The sequence below is a fragment of the Chanos chanos genome, chromosome 5, assembly GCF_902362185.1.
Source record: "Chanos chanos chromosome 5, fChaCha1.1, whole genome shotgun sequence".
In the NCBI taxonomy this organism is placed as follows: Eukaryota; Metazoa; Chordata; class Actinopteri; order Gonorynchiformes; family Chanidae; genus Chanos; species Chanos chanos.
In genome coordinates, this window is record NC_044499.1 from 18,084,795 (window position 1) to 18,103,109 (window position 18,315).

Consider the following 18,315-nt stretch of genomic DNA (forward strand, 5'->3'; position numbering starts at 1 on the left):
CAGTTCTCTTGACTATAGATGTAAGAACAGGGTGGTAGGCAAAGGATGAAGAGGCGGCGCTGTAAACTTTAAGGAAGTTCAAGATGCTCAAGTTAGTGACTTGAGCCTTCACCCATCACTTTATGACAGACACGACGACGAAACGCATCAATATTAAAGTGAGCAAAACACAGACATATTTGTTTCGGATTGTACCATTGAGGGAAACCATTCTGCACAATGGGATCTTCCTCCAGTCTGCTAGACGAGAGTAAATCGAACTACATCAGAGGTAAATGAAAATTTCGTTATTTTCAAGTATTTTCCGTTATGTTAACTTGTAGCCTGCCACAGAACATCTCGGTATAATACATATACATACTTAAGCCTAGACCAAAATTATTTTTCCACATTAAAATACTGAATTTGGAAAGAGTCTTTGTTTTCGGTTGATCTAGTCGTCCAGTTTTAATCTAGCTATTTTATTTTAGACTGGGGGCAAATCTTGTGCTCAGCATCGCTCACTCGACTGTCAGACAAAATAAATTTTTATGGTATCGAGAGGGAGAGTAAGATGTTATGAAAAGGTACAGAGAACATGATGGACAATATGACATATGGATAATTATACTTGTATGTTGTATGTTGTATGAATATCTTTGTTTTTAATTTACTTTCCTCATTTTGTCACATTGTAGTCTACACATGGCGCACACACCCACCTTTACTCATATCCCTCAACAGCATAACCTCCACGCACGCAAAGGCGCCCGCGCACACACTCACATACCTACACTTTATATGTAATGCGTCTCTTCCTGTCACAGCTGATTTTCCAAGTAAATGGAGGATTTGTCTTTACCAGACACTTTGAATATTATTAAAGCTGCAATGCATTTAGCTTGTTTTAGAGGGACAGGATTATGCACGGTTCCTTTTAAATAGACAAGATGTTACTTGCAGTATATTACGGAAGTTTTGAAAAGACATCTTGCTGCCTTTTAGCCAAATTATACAATCCTAGTTTTTCTAGAAGAATGTCATATATATTTGGGCTAAAGGCATGTTGGGGAGAGTGGGCTTCCTTCCTTTGCTTTATGCTTCCACAGCTGTGCTAGAAGAAAGGAGATTGTTTTACCCATCTGGCCCACTCTTTGGAGGAAGTGTTAAGTTGTTTTCATTCTGTTACTCTTAATTCTACACACTCTGTTGCCCACTGTATTGTTCATTGGAATGTTCAGTAATTTCTTTTTAGATTAAATAAAACACACACACACATTATGAATGTCAGGTTGACAACTTCTAACATGCAGGTGTGCTTAGACTAAATCACAGTACTATGACACTTAAGTATCACGACTTTTATCAGTTTAGCCACATTTTCAGTGTATGATGTTACATCTCCAAAGAGAAAAATAAACAATTGGTACAATAAATGGTAAAGATATAAAATCTGGAATAAGAGACCCCTTCAGAGTTTGGATGAATGACCTCCTTGTGCTCCAAAAACTTGAGCTATTTGCCACATCCTCTCAGCTATTTCTGGAATCTGGCATGTATTTACACTGGGTCATCCAGTGTACACTGACATGAGCTTTTCTTGTCAACACGTGGACGCCCTCCTGGTTGGAATATTATTTCTGGCACCATGTCCATGGTAAAAGTGACAGGTTATCACAGTTTCTGTTTTTAGAGGAAAGATTTGTAAATATCATGTTGGATTTTTTCAGTTTTATATTTGTTTATGTCTGGATTACAGCTATCATAAGTACTCTGATGTCTTCTGCTGTGTGATTGTGAAAAATAACGTGCATGTAACAGAGCAGAATATGACCTGCGTTGAAGAGGCATGTAGCAAAACAATGCTGCTCCATTATATGAAAGGAAAAAACAATGTGTTTTTAATTAAAGGGACACACTACACCGCCCCCTCCTCTGCTAGGGCTTTAGAAATGAAGTCATGGTTTGCTGGCACTGACTGATGACTGTATTGGCTGAACAAAGTTGTGTGAGCTCCATCTCAAATATGCAGCAGTGCTATCTATCTGTCTGTCTGGAGACAAGAGACTGCTCTCACATATAAACCCTTCCCTCACATAGTTATTAAGCAGTAATTAAAATATGGAATTCTTTACAATGCTGCAGTAGTAGAGTGTCATTGGAGCTTACAGCATTTTTATGTAAGCTTTATTATTGAGCATGTATGTTATTTTGTGTGAATGAGTCACTGTTGTAGCCAAACAACAGAGTGACAATCAAGGTGCAATATCTTAAACAACTTGGACAAAATGAACGTAAGACTGATAATGAGCTCAAGCTAAATATACTCTAAATAGAAGGTTAAATTACTTATGTGGTCATCTGTTTGACATTAGATGTGGGTAGATCGGCGGAAATACGATTGCCAATAATGGTTTTTGATATTAATAGCTTCAGTAAGAGTTTCTCTGTGTTAGCTGACTTTATTTTCATGGGATTCCCCTGTTGTCTGAATTAAGAAACTGCACGTTGGATCCATCCTAAAACTGTTTGAGGAGCAATTCATTTAGTACACCAGTCATTTTCTACCCTATTAGTCACGCCAATTGTAATGGACTAATTATAATCAGTTGTGACATTGGAGATTATTTAACAGTTTTATTTCTGCCCAAACTGGTTGTACAGAAGGTTAATGCTCACTCAATCTGATACTATCTGGGCTCAGTGAAGTGTTTTGGTTGCCTTGCTGAGGCCTGTTAAACTGTGCAGAGCTAAGAGATTTAATCAGAATCCATTTGGGGACACAAACTCATCTATCTGTTCTCCAGCTCTTTGTCCTTTGAGTCTGTCAACCCTCTGTTCGACACACAGTAAGGACAAAGCTCTAATTCAGCAGAATTCTCACTCCGGAACATAGAGCATTCACACAAGGACAGTTTCTCCATTGCAGAATTTGCTACAACTGCCACTTCCTTTCCCCTCACGACCATAGATATGTGTGCCAATATCTGGATATGTGTGTATGCATTTCTCTGTGGTTGGATTATTTATGTGCCACCTGCCCATAAAGTGACCATGTCCTACTTTTCAGGTTACCATTGGGATCCACCTTGCTGGTTGCTACCAGTGAATAGTGTTTTAGTGCTTACATATGGAACACATGTTCAGCTGTGCCCGAAATTATACAATCTCCCTATTTTACTGAGAGGCCTATGTTGACCTCACTATTTGACTTACACCTGGCAAGAGCTGGTAAGACTCTTCATGACGGCTCACACTCCACTCCTGTGGTTTAGATCTCGCACCTCTCCCCTGGTTTTTTCACTCTTAGAACTTACCGTGTGGGAGTATGACGTGTTTGTGTTTCCAGTCCTTGTCCGTGACTGGCACATTCTCACTTTGCCCTTTTCCAGGAGTAGGGCCTGCATTTTTTGAGTTCCTTGAGCTAATTTACTTTAAATTTTCTAATTTCGGCACTTATGTATCAAAACATCCCGGAGGTATACTTAGCATGTGTTGTGCAAAAAAAAGGCAAATAACCCAGTTCCTCAGAATTACCATCACCACAAGGAAATACTTTTCGAATTAGATCTTGCATGGCAGTCAAGGATCCAGAAATCTAATTTATTGTAATATATTGGCATGAGAAGGAATATGAAAATATTTCAGAATGAGCCTCTGGGGAGAATCGGGAGGTAGGAGAGATCATCTGAATAAGGTTTTGAGACATGGCCGAAATCTTTTAGGGACTATATGATAGACTTGTAAAACACTGTCACAGTAGAGAAGTTTAGTTCTGCCTGTTTAAACATTGGGTGACATGCAGGTTTAGCATAGTAAGGCTGTAATGACACGGTTGAAAGCGAGGATTGACCTTCAGGATGATTTTATGTCTACTTTAACAAAGCACTCGTAGACTGACTTACAACAGTAGTATGTATGGTATATGATTAATTTAATAAAAAAGCCAAGTCACATAACAGTGAGATCAAAAAAATTCTCAAGTGTTCTGTATGAGTGGTGCTGAAAGCCTTCCCTTTAGGACTGGTACATGTGGTTTTGAGAGTGAAAGCTGGTCAGTTTATGTTGAACTATGAGTCCACCCCAATAGTCATCCACCAGAAAAACCTAAACTCAACCAGCTGCTCTTTTTGGTTCTTGTAGGAGAAACAGCATTAAAGTGAAGAGTTTTTTCAGCCTGACATGTTAGCTCTCAAGCACTCTCCAAGGGCGTTTCAAACTACAGATCTCATCTGCAGACAGAGGGGAGATGAGAAAAACAGCCTCTCTGTAGTAGGTCAGCCAAACCAATGAGCCTCACTCTGGACTGAAAACCTCTCAAACCATAGGACTGATACACCAACAGCTGCTCGCAGGGTTACACGCATATAAAACACAGAAGAAACACGGACAGAGACGATTAATTGGCCAAGTGCTTTAGTCCACTCTGTTTTTATGTCTGAGGTTATTTAATGTAGCAAACTGTATGTGCAAAACGGATCTGGCATAGATTAAAATGTAACAAAAATTGCTCAATTTGCATATGTGAACTCTGGAAATTTAGAGGCATTTGATTCCAAGAGTCAAATAAAATGGAATCCTTTTGCCTGAGCAAGAAGCAGCCCACCCTAAAGGATTAATCTGCTGAGAAATTCAGCATTGCACTGGTAACTTAACTCTTGGTTGTGAAGATTTTCGCTCCCCTCCGCCACGTTTTTGCAATGATTCAGGTCTCCGCAGTGCCAATGTATCTTCAGCTGACGCGCTACAGTGAAACACTACCGACAGATTTTACTACTTAGTGTGCAGTCAAACCAAATTTATCCAGTTGTATTTTGAAGAAATCTTTATATCTCTCCATTAAAAGTAAAGTAAATGTATTTTGGGTGTTGGGGTGCTATTAGCTTTGAAGCAGGGCACAACTGTCCTTTCCCCCAGTTTAGTCAATTTCCATCTCAGATGAATTGCAGGTTTCAGATGAAGAAGAAGGTTTCTGATGTATGAGCAATGTTTAGGTTTGGAGAACCATTTGATCTCACAGCTGCCTCTAAGCAGTGAGCAGCACTGGGGACTCACTTACAGGAAATGACCTCATGCCACAAATACTGTGCAGAGCTGCCATGTAACTCCATTTTCTCTAACTCTTAACTAAAGACACGAGCAGCTAAAATCAGGCTCGCAGGCTTTGTAACAACACAGCGCCAATGCCTGAGTCGATGGGTTTGTCCTGTGACTGGTAGTAAAAGGTGCCTGATAGTCCTCAGGACATTCCCCAGGAGAACAGTCAGTTGGGAGGGATCTTATTTCCTTAACCCCCTTTTTTTCTCTCTCCCTCCTTCATCCTGCTCCAGAGGATGCCTCTGCATTCTTACACATGAACACACGCGCGCACACACACAAACTCACACACACACACACACACAGCTGTGGGAGAGGGATTAGAGGCGTACAAATGACAAAAGCATGGGAGCAGACACCATCCTCTGTCAGGATATCCACAGTGATCTGTGGGAGACACAGTAGTTGGGGGGCTATTTATGGGACAGTATGTCGCGCTCGGCAGGTTTGCATGACTGTAGTCAATTCCCTGGATGTGGATATTACCATTGTTACTCGCGTAAGCCCAGGAAAGTAAATACAGAGCTCTGTTTATTTATTATATGTAAAAGTCTCCCTGAGGATGTGTCTGTGGAACATGTTAGTGGTGAAAATGCATTTTGCATGCTTATTACTGAGCAACACATTTTATTACATTTTTCTTCCTGGTCTGTTTGTGTAAAAGTTGTATGTCAGCCTAGTTTTTGGCATTCAGAAATAACTTGGACACCTTGAGATCCATGAGACCAGTTCAGCTGAGTTAAGCAAGCGAAGGTCAATCAAATCCAAAAGTGCACCCTTCTCCTCTTCTTCCCACATGGCCTCTTTTTTCTATCCAAAAGGATAGACAGCAAATACACACACTACATATACATACTCTCTCTCTCTCTCTTTCTCTCTCTCTCTCTCTCTCTGTGTCTCTCTTTGTCTCTCTTTGTCTCTTTATGCACATTTTGGTGTTATCTACATCAGTGCATCCTGTAAGTACATGCCATAGTAATTGCTAGGTGATTATATTCAATTATACCATTTCCCAAATTATTAAAGGACCTCTGCCAAACTCAGATATAACACTTACTGATAAGTGATTGGGCTGGGTTTCCATACGCAGAAACAACCAAGTTGTGAATTGAATTATTCTGTTAGAAGGTATTTTCTGTTAAAAATCGTTTCATTCCTGAGCTAAGCTGACCTGCGTCTGGAAATGTAACTTGTGGAGTGCTGGACTAATCAGCAGACCATCTAAGTGTGAATGTTGGGAGGGGGGTGGATCAGAAAATCCACAAGGACCTCACATCTAGTTGTATACATTTAGCCAGAAGGGATGTTTTCCCCAAGGACTAGCCAGCCTTACTGTGTTTGGACAGTCACATTTGTGCTTAAAATGATGAAGTTTTGGTTTCTGCTTTGTGTGCATAGCACTGTTGCAACATCATTTACCACACTATCACGCAATCATTTCCTTTGCAGGGTGGGAAGACATACTTTTCATCTGCTTCAGCATGGATGTAAGCTCCAACTTGGAACAAAAATTATACACAATTTGAGAAAAGTCTTCTAAAATTTAACTGTCACACCCATAGAAGACCTGTATGCTGAGGTTTGCTCACCACAGTCTTATGTACAGAAATTATGAAGGGGTTTTTTTGGCCCAGAAGCAGAGTGACGCTTACAGCTCAGTGACCTGCCGTGTGTAGTCTCACCTAATAAAGAATGAGTCAGCAGTCTGTCCACTACAAGAGCTTCTCAGCTAACTACCATCTCTTCCCTCTCTCCTTCCACCACACTCTTCTCCGCCCACTAATTCACTTATCACTCGACATAAATGAATAACAGGCCGTTGAAACACTTGAAGAGCAAGTCCAGTTTTTTGTTGTTGTTGTTGTTTGTTTGTTTGTTTCTCGGAGACACTTCGTTGATTCTGTTTAGATGAATGAATAACACAAAATATGTTCACTAAACAAGGTGTGCAGCTAAAGCTGGGACAGGTATGATTCCGCCTTGAACGAGGTCTGTTCAAAAGGACCTGTCGCTTCCAAAGTACCACAGAGCTCATCAGCAAAGGGAACTGATGCCAAAAACATTCATTTTCTTTACCCTCCTCTGAAATATCAAAGATTGTTTTACAAAGTAACAGGGCAGGTTGTCTGGGGAGTTTATGTGCAGTAATCTGATACTGGCACTCACTGGCCTGATATATAGGATACAGTGCTGCTAATTTAGGGTAAAATGTAGAACCAGAAAGGCCTTATTTAGACACTTTTCTCTCTTCGGTGAAAGAATTGTGTGTCCCAACATTACTGTCCTGAATAAAGCAATATTTTTTCCTTAGAGCCTGGAAATATGGAACCAATTCCAAGTCAACAGTCGCAAAGACAGCCTTGAAGTTGGCATTAAGAGTGGAATAAGGACGAAACTGAATCATTGCTTCTTTTTTGCAGTTCTTTTTTTCTCTGGCAGTGTATTCAAGAACAAAAGCCAGACCAAGTCTTCCATCACATACCTCACAGCAGTCACTTTTGACAGGGCATTTTAAATATCTTTGTCTTTCTCTCCTCATCAAAATGCACTGTCAGCATGATGGATCACTCCACTGTCTATGCATAATTAATTAGTCTCTCATCCACTGGCTCACTCAAAAACAAGTCATTGGTGTATACTGGCATTGCACAAGCTGTGAAAGTTGCATCAATAGCTCAAAATATTGTTGAGAGACAGAATAAAAATGGTCTAAAAATTCAAAATAGGAAAAAAAAACCTTTGAAAAATGAAGAGAACAGTGATAGCTAGGGACAAAAAAAATGTCACCTAAAGTAAAACTAGCCAGGCTGGAGGATTTTGCATTTGATTAATTTCCATTACACACCCTTCTTTATGCTCTTTTTCCAAAGAGGGGACTCTAGTTTATTTTTTTTTGGGGCTTAGCATTTATTTTCCTTTGAGATTATTCAATTCAAGTACTCCCTGACCTTAACTGGCACTAAATGCTATGACCGGACCTGAATGAAGTGTGTATGAGTGTTCTGTGACGTAGCGTGTATGATATGTGTGTTGTCTGTATGTGTTGATTCATACAGGGCGAACAGAGGCAGAGCTGAAGAACTTCAGTCCACACTATAGGAGGCAGTACTGTGTGGCTTTCTTCTCCCAGCTCCAAGATGAGGTGGAGCAACACAGGGCTGGCCAGACCCAGCTCCTCAAACAGAGGGTAGGAGATGGAAGGTCCAGACATGACTCATGACACATGCAGGAACAAACGTGTAACACAGAGTATCTGAATGAGCTTTGTTCTCACTGAACTGTTAAAAGCTGCCTTTCATTTGGTCTTTGCTCTCTTTTGACCACAAATAGAAATGAAATGAGAAAGCACAGCATTTATAACTACTCAAACACAAATGAACTTCAGTTGGTATTGCTTTGACTCATGCCGTCCTATTAGAACTTCAGTGTGGCAAAAAAGATTGGGCCAGAGAATGGAAGACATGTAAGAATAATGCGACCAGCTTAACCATTAAAATACTGAGAGCACACCACTTAATCCTGACCACCCGACCTGGAGTCAGTTTTCAGTCAGTTCAGTCATAAAAAGCCAAATTTAACCAAGACCAGACCATTTCAGATCTCTAACAGATCTACCATGTCATGCTACTGTAATCCAGACACTGTAATTACCACACCAGTTTGAACCAAGCCCATACATCCTGCTTCCATAAAACTGCTGTTACTACAAAAAACCAATTTGAATGAACACTTTAATGATTTTGAAGGACATTTTTGTTGCTCTGAGATTGATGTTGTCTGTATGCCTCCACAGGGGCCTCCTGAGGGCAATGAGGTTCTTTACAAAGACACTGTGCTGCACTATGATGACAGCAGGAAGTGGAAAGAAAGGCTTGTTCTGATCAGAGCAGACTACAGCATGGAGCTGCATGATAGCCAAGAGGTACAAACATTAGTCTTACCTTCACCTGGTTCAACTATCAAACCATCTTCACTCACAAATGAAGTGATTAGATTAGATTAGATTAGATTAGATTAGATTAGATTAGATTCAACTTTATTGTCACTGTGCAGAGTACAGGTACAAAGCCAATGAAATGCAGTAGCATCTAACCAGAAGTGCAATAGCATAGTATTCTTTACAGATAAGTGCAGGTATAAGTGAGTACTACAGCATAAATGATGCTATATCTTACAGTGTGTACAGTATTATAGACAGTGGTGAGCATTATATACAGATTAATATATAGTGCATATAAAAGTGCAGAGACAGTGCAGTGATGAGCTTAGCAATGCGTCTAATACTGTAAGCCTTTATGTGTCTAGACGTTCGCGAAAGGTGTACCTCCACGCCACAAGATCCTGCCGACCGGAGGCACAGTTCTGACCTCAGAGGAAAAGTATATGGCCATTGTGGACAAGGCTTTTCCTGACCTCAACAGTGAGTTTAAATGGAAATACAAAGGGCGACTTTAACTCTAAAACAGTTCCTTCCACCCTGTCGAACATTCTTTCTCCATGTGTTGTAGGTGGGAAGGAAGACTCCTCAGGTTCGATGGTTGCGAAGCCTGGTCCATTCCCTGTTTATCTGAGACTGCCCTATAGACGGGACTCCTACTTCTGTTTCCACCAGGAGGAGCAGCAGAGTCGCTTTATAGCAGTCCTCTCTGACTGTATCCGCCACCAGAACCACGGTACCTCCACCCAGCCCGGTCCTTTTTCTCCCGCACTCAGTAACCAATGGGGAGTTGGTATAAATCCAGTGCAGCTACACCGCTCTCACACTGAAAGAGCAGGATGATGCTCTGTCCTTTTCAGCATAAGACAACACTGCCTTTGCCACACAGTGAGAGCCTTTCAGTGAGAGAGACAGTCTTTTAAGATTATAAAAGTCCGAACTCTCCAAAGGCTAATCAACTACATGAATCAGAGATTACATCACAAATTCAGTTTAATATTTACACAAGCAATACAAAATGCATTTCAGGTTCAATAATGCACCAAGCTGTCTGAGAATCAGATTGGTTCATGATAAACTCAGACATTACAGTCCATTAAATCCACTAAAATGATGAATAAAAACAAAAGTATATACGGCACACGATTTGTACAGGGCCAGGCCCTTTTTACAATTAACACTTAGAATAGACATCGACTACGCATTTTTTCATTTTCATTACTTCACTCCCAGTCAGCCAGTACTCACCACTGCGTAGGCGTCTTTTGGCAGCAACTTCTGTAAGCCAACACACAGAGCTCACACAGTCACACCAGATGACCTCTTAGCTATTCAGTGTGTCAGTTAAAGTGACAGACTGATTAGTTATGAAGTAAATATGAGGAGGTCACTCATGTTGCGTAAAGAGGTCAGCTGAATCTGCTCAGGGATTTATCTTAGGGTTCTTACAGAAAACAGCGCAGGTTAACTGGCCACATTTCAGCAGTATCCTGTGTCTTTCACAATACGATGCTGTCATGCAGGTTGGCAGACAGCCGAGATTATGTGTCCTCTGAGGCAACACAGATTATTTTTAGATATTGATTTTTCATAAGTGTTATTTTCACGTGGATCAAACCTTTGTTGCCCAAAGTGCTGCACTTGTGGGACATGACATGGCAAAAGACACTTGTTGGGCAAGTTCTTAGTCTCTCATCAGTTTTGTACTGTTTTTCTTTGGTGGTCATAGAAACATTCTAATAATATCCATCTTTGTACAACGGTCTTCCTGTGTGGGGGGAAGTTCTCCTCACCAACTTGTCATTTGGTGGTTTAGCAGCTGCTGTAGAATGTGACTGCAAGCGCCATTGCACCAGCCTAGTTTTAGCATCATACTCAAACACTTTTTACAGACTTTCTGTGTTCAAACCTCAGTGTAAAATCGCCTTAAAGAACGTTAACTCCTCATGGGAGGTGAATGTTAATGTTGAAATCATGGTGAGAAATGCTGCATTTTTTTTGGTTTCGTCAGTAAGAGAATTGTGCAGAAACCTGCTCTCTCTTTGACTCTGTTACTTTGGTCACCCTTCATATAGAGGTTATAGAGCACATGAAGATTTCTGGGACAAAGTAACCTCAATTCATCCAGATCTAACTCTCTGTCACTTCTCTTTCCTGTTATTTTCTCTACTTCCTCCTTTCATAGTATCATAATGAAAATTAAATGAGAAGTTTTGGTAAATCACATGATTCTTTTGGTGTAATATACAATCAGTGAACTGAGTTGTACGAGAGGCGGCAAAGGAAAGTAAAGTACTCTCTCTCTCTCTTTGCTCTCTCTCTCTCTCTCTCTCTCTCTTTTCTCTTCCTCTCTTTTCATCTTTTCTCTCTCTATCTGTATATCCAGATTCTCTGAAGGGCATGTCTTGCGAGGTTCAGGCTTTTCTGAAGGCCATTCATTTCTACAGGCAGGAGAAAGGTCACTATGAGTCCTGGGACATGCTCATTGGCAGTGATGCCCAGGTGGGTCCTTCTGGTTTTACACCAGGCATAAAACACACTGAACAAAAACCAGTATCATGACACCTGGACAGGGGAGGAAGGAGTATCAGAGATAAATGAAGGGAAAGATGGAAAAACAGGGAGTGTGAAAAGTGGTCTGTATGTAACGTAGTGGGATGCTGTTCCCTCACATCAAACCCCCTCACAACTCATGCTGCATGCTGCAGTTTGACCAAAGAAACCACAAGAGGGAAAAACAAATATACTCCCCCTCTGTCACTGAAAGAACCATCCCTTTCATAATGAAGACATTTTCAAGAATTCAGTGATTACTGTGTATACTATGCTAAGCCTGACTGTGTTATGCCGTGAATTAAGTGTTGAATAAGCTGAATAAGATCCCAAAAGGTGCTGGTCAACTGTGGTAAATCTTTGGGTAAATCTCTACAGAAATGAAACTTAATCACTTTTAGTAAATTTGTCTGCAAAAGTGTGAAGTTTTAGTATGAAATAATATTTAGGAGAATGTGATGAATGACTTCATGTTGGACCCCTGATTAAGTATTGTTTTTCAAAGTATTGATTAAAGGTCATTCCAGAACCAACCACAGGAAGCCCTATCAGGAAACACCTCTGCTTTCCTCTGGCTATTGTCAGAACTTCCCTTATCAAACAGAATTAACCACAGGAAAGCTTCACCATTTAAGTCTTTGAACAAATTAAGCTAATAAACAGAGTCGATCATCCCAGTGATATAGTTATGACCTTGTTCCAAGACCAAACTTGTGAACCTGGTGAAATTGCCATAACAGGCAACGCTATTGGTCTGTTCCTCCTGTTCCTGGGTGTCAAAGTCAATGTTCACTTGCCAGTAAAACAAACTGTATAAGGCTCTTATTTCTTTTAATGCTCCTGGGCCTGGAAACTTTGTCTAAGTGGTTCTGCATTTTGTCAGCATTTTCTACAAATAGAGATGTGGCAATAGACTGTCCCAAATTCTCTGTTAGTGCTAGTATGCTAGCTTGTTTTGTCATTCATAAACATTTGCACTTCAGTGATGCAACTCAGCTAGTTAGTGTGGTGACTTACTCGTTTGTGCTGAGTAAACTTTTGAGCTGCTTCTAAACGGAAATCTGCATCAGAAAACAAGTCGCTATCTAGATAAAACGAGGACGATCTGCTCCTTTTTTAAATTTAGTTTTCATTTCAAGTTTCCAGTAACATTGGAGTGATAAAGCCAATGACATGATATCTAATGGTTTACAGTTAGCTCAGCTGTTTGGGCATAGACTCTGAATGATAAAAATGTCAAATATTCAAATACATAAGTTATTTATGTTTTAGTTTCTGTTTCATCTTAGGTATGCAACACCTACAGCCTAACACTTATTAAATGAAAACATTTTTAATTACACCTATGTAAGACCAAAATAAATAAGAATGTCCATTGTAATGAATCAGTGGTTAATTACAGCAAATCATGCAGTTAACACAATACATTATATTTGACACACTGTTCCAACATTTTGTAGGTGTCGTAAGACAAGATGATTGTGGGTCTGTTCTGCGGCACTATGAGTATTGTCTGAAACTACAGTCTAACACTCTTATCACTCTTCTGTTTTGACACTTAAACCAAGACAACAGACACTGAGCCAACACATGATGACATCTGTGTGAACAGACAGACTGAAAGCTTTCTTCACAGTGAGCATAGACTGACCATGCTACTGCTGTGTGTCGGTTTGCAGGTGCTGGCCAATCAGGTGATGGAGGAGCTTATCCCCTCTCTGCAGACTGAGCTCCTGCCAAAGTTGAAGGGGAAGAAGGCAGAGAGGAAGAGAGTGTGGTTTGCGGTCAGTGAGATCAATCTCTAGTTATCCTTGCTATTTAGAGACATCATCTGACATGTAATTCAACCAGTTTCAACACCATGCAAGTCTTAAGAGTGTGCTGTCAGTAAAGTGAATATATAGTTCTATGTATGCTGCGGTGTACCAAACATCCATCCTAGAGGTATTTCTCAGCTCAATCTTTCTGTTCTCTATGCGATCCTTGGACTACTGCAGTTTTCAGTCTTCACATGGTAAACATCGTATTTTTTTCCTTCTACTCCTTTTAGAACAGTTATCAGAAGCAACAGTTCCAAAATGGCCTCAGTGTGTCGTTATGTGTGTGGCTTGATAGTAGGGATCTCTTTGTGCTGTGGTTTCGTGGTTGTGGCATGTGCCACATGCAGGTCATATCAGCATTCATGTTTGTGATGCTTTCTGCTTTGCCTGTTGCCTGCAGACAGTGGAGGCAACCTATGCCCTGGTCCAGGAACAACTAAGTGAAGGACTTCAGGCCCTGAAGGAGGAGTGCAGAGAGGCAGCCAAGAAACAGGAGGCACTTATCCGCTCTGATATGGATCAGATTATCAACTCACGTACCTTCCTGGAGACCAAGCTGCAATGTATGGAGATAGAAACTGTGTCTCAAATGACTATTCTTATTTCTCCAGCCCCGTTCGAAAGACTAGAGAGTAATTTAATTACATACAGATTAAAGCTCTGCAGGATGTTTGGAAAATGCGCACTGGGAACTTGAGGTCTCTTATGTCTGTTTTGAAAAACCATTCATCTGTTTCACTGTGTATATATGACAGATGTTTCCTCTGTGTAATAAGACTATCTGCTGAAGTAGTCAATGCTAATACAGACTGAAATATATGAGGAGAGCCAAGTTCATGAACGTGTACCTGAGTGACCGTCTGTATTTGTATTTTTTAGCCTTGGTGTCAGAGCCAGCAATGAAATTCTCCTCAGAGAGTGTGGCCCCCTATCTGGCTTCCATCCTGGAGGAGCTCATGGGACCCGTCAGCTCGGGCTTCCAAGCAGTGCGTCTCCAGCTGGAGGGCGACTTGACCCGGCTCTGCAAGGACTTCCCTGAGGGAGGAGGCTTGGATGAGTTAAAGAAAGTGAGAATCAAAGAAAAAAAGGAAGGACAAGGAGGATATAAAAGCAATTACGTCTTCACAGCAGCCTTTAGCCACCACCACTAATGTGACCTGATTAGTAGTTGTGCATTTAAGAACCTAGCAGTAATCTGAAAAAAAAAGACCAAGTTCATATCTGTTTGCTGTGTTTGAGGAATTTATACAGGATGCATTAAAAAGTATTAACAACATTATAGTAACTGTACAGATTTTTTTGCCACAAACAATACCATTTGTTACACAGACATATTATTTAAAACTGAGCTGCATTGCAGCTTTGTGTTGCATAATAACAACCTCATTTCTTAATTGGCAGGCTCTGGAGAAGGTGAGATGTGCTCCTCTAGTTAGCTGTTACCAGCATGTGGAAGTTCTGAAGGAGCAGCTCCAGGAACTCAGGAACCGCTTCAAATTCTACAACACCACATTGTTGGTCCAAAGCACACAAAACCACATGCAACAGGTCAGGTTCCAGAGTGTGTCTTTGCATCATGAATGTTTCCTGTCTCTTTTCTGAAGTTTCTCTAAGAGGAAGTTCTGATCTCTAGTTGATGCTGTGGACTCTAGCACTAGCCACAGACTTGTGTAACAAAGTCTATTCTGGGGGATATGACCAGTTCCCGCTGAGTTACCTCACATCTTCAATTAGTTACTTGATATTTTTTAAGTTATTGCTGAATTTGCTTCAGTATTTTATTGGTTTAGGACTGGCACCAAATAGTTTCATCATGAGAAATGAATGCTGCCATGTTTTGAGCTGTAACTGCTAGTTTGTTCACTCTTAATGCATTTGTGCATTAGCCCAGCCTGCAATCCAAGTCGTGATTCTAAGCTCTTGCTCCCTCTGTTGTTCAACAGGATGCAGCACTTCACCTAATGTGTTCTTAATGTGTGTGTTAAAAGTTTTTCTGTCGCGGTTATTTTGGTTCTCTGAATACTGTGTTTTCAATATTTTAACAGCTGATGGACAATGCTGTGCACACATTTGAGCTGCTGCTTCAGTCTTCCCTGAAAGATAAACCAGACAAGCTGGCATCAGTCATGGAGAAAGCCAAGCTCAGAGTTCTTAAGGTTACCAGTGTTTTTACAGTTGATGTCTCAGTCATTTCAAATACACAAATATTGTTTGGCATGAGCTTTGGGCTAACAAGACAATTAAGAGCAGTCCCTGAACTGTGAATCTCTTTGTCACTTCCAGCAATACGACTATGACAGCAGCACTGTGCGGAAGAAGATTTTCCAGGAGTCCCTGATGGACATCACCTTGCCCGCCATCAGGAGGAACTTAGCCCCCACCTGCAAAACAGTCAGTACATTGTCTCTCCTTCAGTGCATTCTGATCATATGTCTCTTTCTATAAACCCACACACAGCCTATTGTCTGGTAAAGTTTCAGTAATCACATGAGATGTAAGCTGATCATGTTCATCATTGTTTTTGTTAACTAGAGCAACTTAAATTTCAGTGAAATGATTGTAAATCTATGACACACACTGTCCTGCTGAGCATTCAAATGCTACCATACCTCTTTACATTCTGTATATAAATGCGTTTATTCTGTGTTTGTGTTAGGAGCTACAGAAATTTGAACAGTACATCTTTGCTGATTATACAAATTTCATTCAAGTGGAAAACGTCTATGAAGACATACTTACAGACATATTGAATAATGAAGTCAACAAAGGTATGCAAGCTGCATTTTCATCATGACCGGGTTGCAATTGACTAAAAACACTGCAGACTTTTTGCTGTATATGAATTAGTTAATGGAGTTCATTAATTCACAGTCCTGACTTGTGTATACTTTTATTTCATTCTTGTCCAGTGGTTAAGGAGGCTGCCAGCCTGAAGAAACACAACTTGTTTGTGGACAGCACTGATCTGCAATGTATTAGCCAGAGTAGTTTAAGTGACAGTCGTACTCCACCTCGCTCTGCGCCTGCCAGCCCAGCCAAAGTGCCCTCTGCTGCTGTCACTCAAAAGGAAGAGACACCCAAGTCTCCACTGGTACGTAATGGCAATCTGGAAAGCCAAGACAAGAAGGACAGGGGCCTTTCTGCAGTAGAGGAGGGAACAGAGTCTCATGCTTCTGAACCACCAAACGATGCTAAAGAGTCTCAAACAGTCACTTTGTCGGACCCAGTAGATATCCCTGCTATCATTATTGAGGTTCCCTCCACCACATCTGTTCCTACATGCACTACTGATACATCTAAAACCAAATCTGAGTCACCCTTACCAGAAACTGACATCGTCTCAGCCACACCAGATGCCCCCACTATCTGTCCACCTGCCTCTTCCAGTCAACCTGAAATTTCTTCATCCATAGCTAACAGCGCCCCCTTGCCCACCCCAGACATCTCATCTCCAGAAGCTTCAGAAGAGCCTGTGACTAATACGTTAGTCAACCTCAGTCTCAGTACCACTCCCCTTATAACTGTCCCAAATGACTCTGATCCACCTGTGGAACAGCAGCAAATCACTGACCGAGCAGTGTATCTAAATCCACCAGCAGGGCTGACAGCTGGAACCCCTGTACCGACCGCTGATCTTCTACCTGAGGGTGAAGAGATGGAAATGTCCGGAACGCAAGTGTCGGGCAGTCTTCCTGAAGATGAGAAAGATACAGTCGTGGCTCAGGCAGAAGTCTGTAATGTTGAGATAGCCACTGGTGACTCTCCCTCAGACGTCAAAGATGACAGTGCTGTCCAGTCAGATTTGACTCCAGAACCTAGAGATGATATCACAATCCCCACTGACCAACAAACCAAAGAAGCTGATTCGGCATCTCCAGTACAGATTTCCTCGTGTGATTCCACTCATCTCGCTGAAGATGTCAGTGAGGTAGTGTTGGCTGGTGCTGAGAAAACCGGAATGGATCTTGATGCTAATAATGTTGCAAGTATCACTTATTCTCCAGCAGGGGACAGTGTCCCTCCAGCTTCAGAGCCCATGCTGGAATGTACAGCCTCCCCAGCCAGAGGGTGTCCTTCTGATGACAGTGACCAGGACAACGACGAGCCTCTGGACAGTGTGAAAACCATCAGAGATTTGGTGGTAGAGATCATTGAAGTGGAAGACATAGTGACACCTTGTCCAGACAGCGGTCTATAGGACAGGAATTTCAGTATTATAATATGCCTGCAATGGACATGTACAGAAACACTTGATGAATTTTAACTTTCACTAAGCATATCTGTGTTACAAAAATCATAAACTAATTACAATTCAAATTTAACCTGGTCAGGCCTGACAGCTATAATTCAGCTTTTAATATTAATTAAATATGGACTAAAAGTATTTTTTGTTGAATTGAATGACTTTCTAAATTAATCATTTTATACTGTGTTTCTGTAATACAATTTTCTCTCACATTTTTAACTATTGATGTATGCTTTTTGTACTTAGAGCCATTAGCAATGTAATCATATTTTATATCCATTTTCATATTAAGAGCAATGACAAGTATTCAAGTTTGAATCTGGGCTTACAGATCTTTTTAACTCTACACGTTTTTTTTATGCAGTTGTATGTAAACTTTGACAACGTTTCTCAATCTGTCCATAGAGAAGGGCGGTGATGCTGTTTCTTAATGTATTAAAGTTGATATGATTTAATGCTGACATTTACTATTTTATTTGTAAATTTTTAATTATTGTTTTGGCTGATTAAAAAACATAATGTATAAGCACTGAGTTGCTGTTGGGAAAGCAGAACAAATGAGAGGCTGACACTGGCAACCTGAACAGGTTAAGATGCATTTCTCTAAATACAGGCCGATGAATTATAGATATGAAAAGATTGTAACTACAGTCTGGACTAACAGTATATATCTGTTTGACATA

The 18,315-nt window shown here is 40.7% G+C and overlaps 1 protein-coding gene across 1 annotated transcript; it reads left to right on the forward strand.

The window, feature by feature from the left end:
* Window positions 1-189: 189 nt before the first annotated feature.
* On the forward strand, window positions 190-17,584 carry niban1b (niban apoptosis regulator 1b). The gene is made up of 14 exons (XM_030774725.1): window positions 190-271; window positions 8,133-8,263; window positions 8,870-8,998; window positions 9,382-9,496; window positions 9,585-9,749; window positions 11,400-11,515; window positions 13,246-13,350; window positions 13,787-13,949; window positions 14,266-14,453; window positions 14,788-14,934; window positions 15,432-15,542; window positions 15,670-15,777; window positions 16,043-16,154; window positions 16,296-17,584. Exons 1-14 carry the CDS (start codon window positions 220-222, stop codon window positions 17,582-17,584), a joined length of 2,931 nt encoding a protein of 976 aa, XP_030630585.1. The 5' UTR covers window positions 190-219.
* Window positions 17,585-18,315: the final 731 nt, after the last annotated feature.

What these genes read in the sequence shown, in the direction of transcription:
- niban1b (XM_030774725.1), top strand. Translation starts at nt 220, where the DNA reads ATGGGATCTTCCTCCAGTCTGCTAGACGAGAGTAAATCGAACTACATC. An exon ending in CCAAGCTCAGAGTTCTTAAG is followed by an intron (nt 15,543 to 15,669) that starts GTTACCAGTGTT and finishes TGTCACTTCCAG; the next exon opens with CAATACGACTATGACAGCAG. An exon ending in TAGCCCCCACCTGCAAAACA is followed by an intron (nt 15,778 to 16,042) that starts GTCAGTACATTG and finishes TGTTTGTGTTAG; the next exon opens with GAGCTACAGAAATTTGAACA.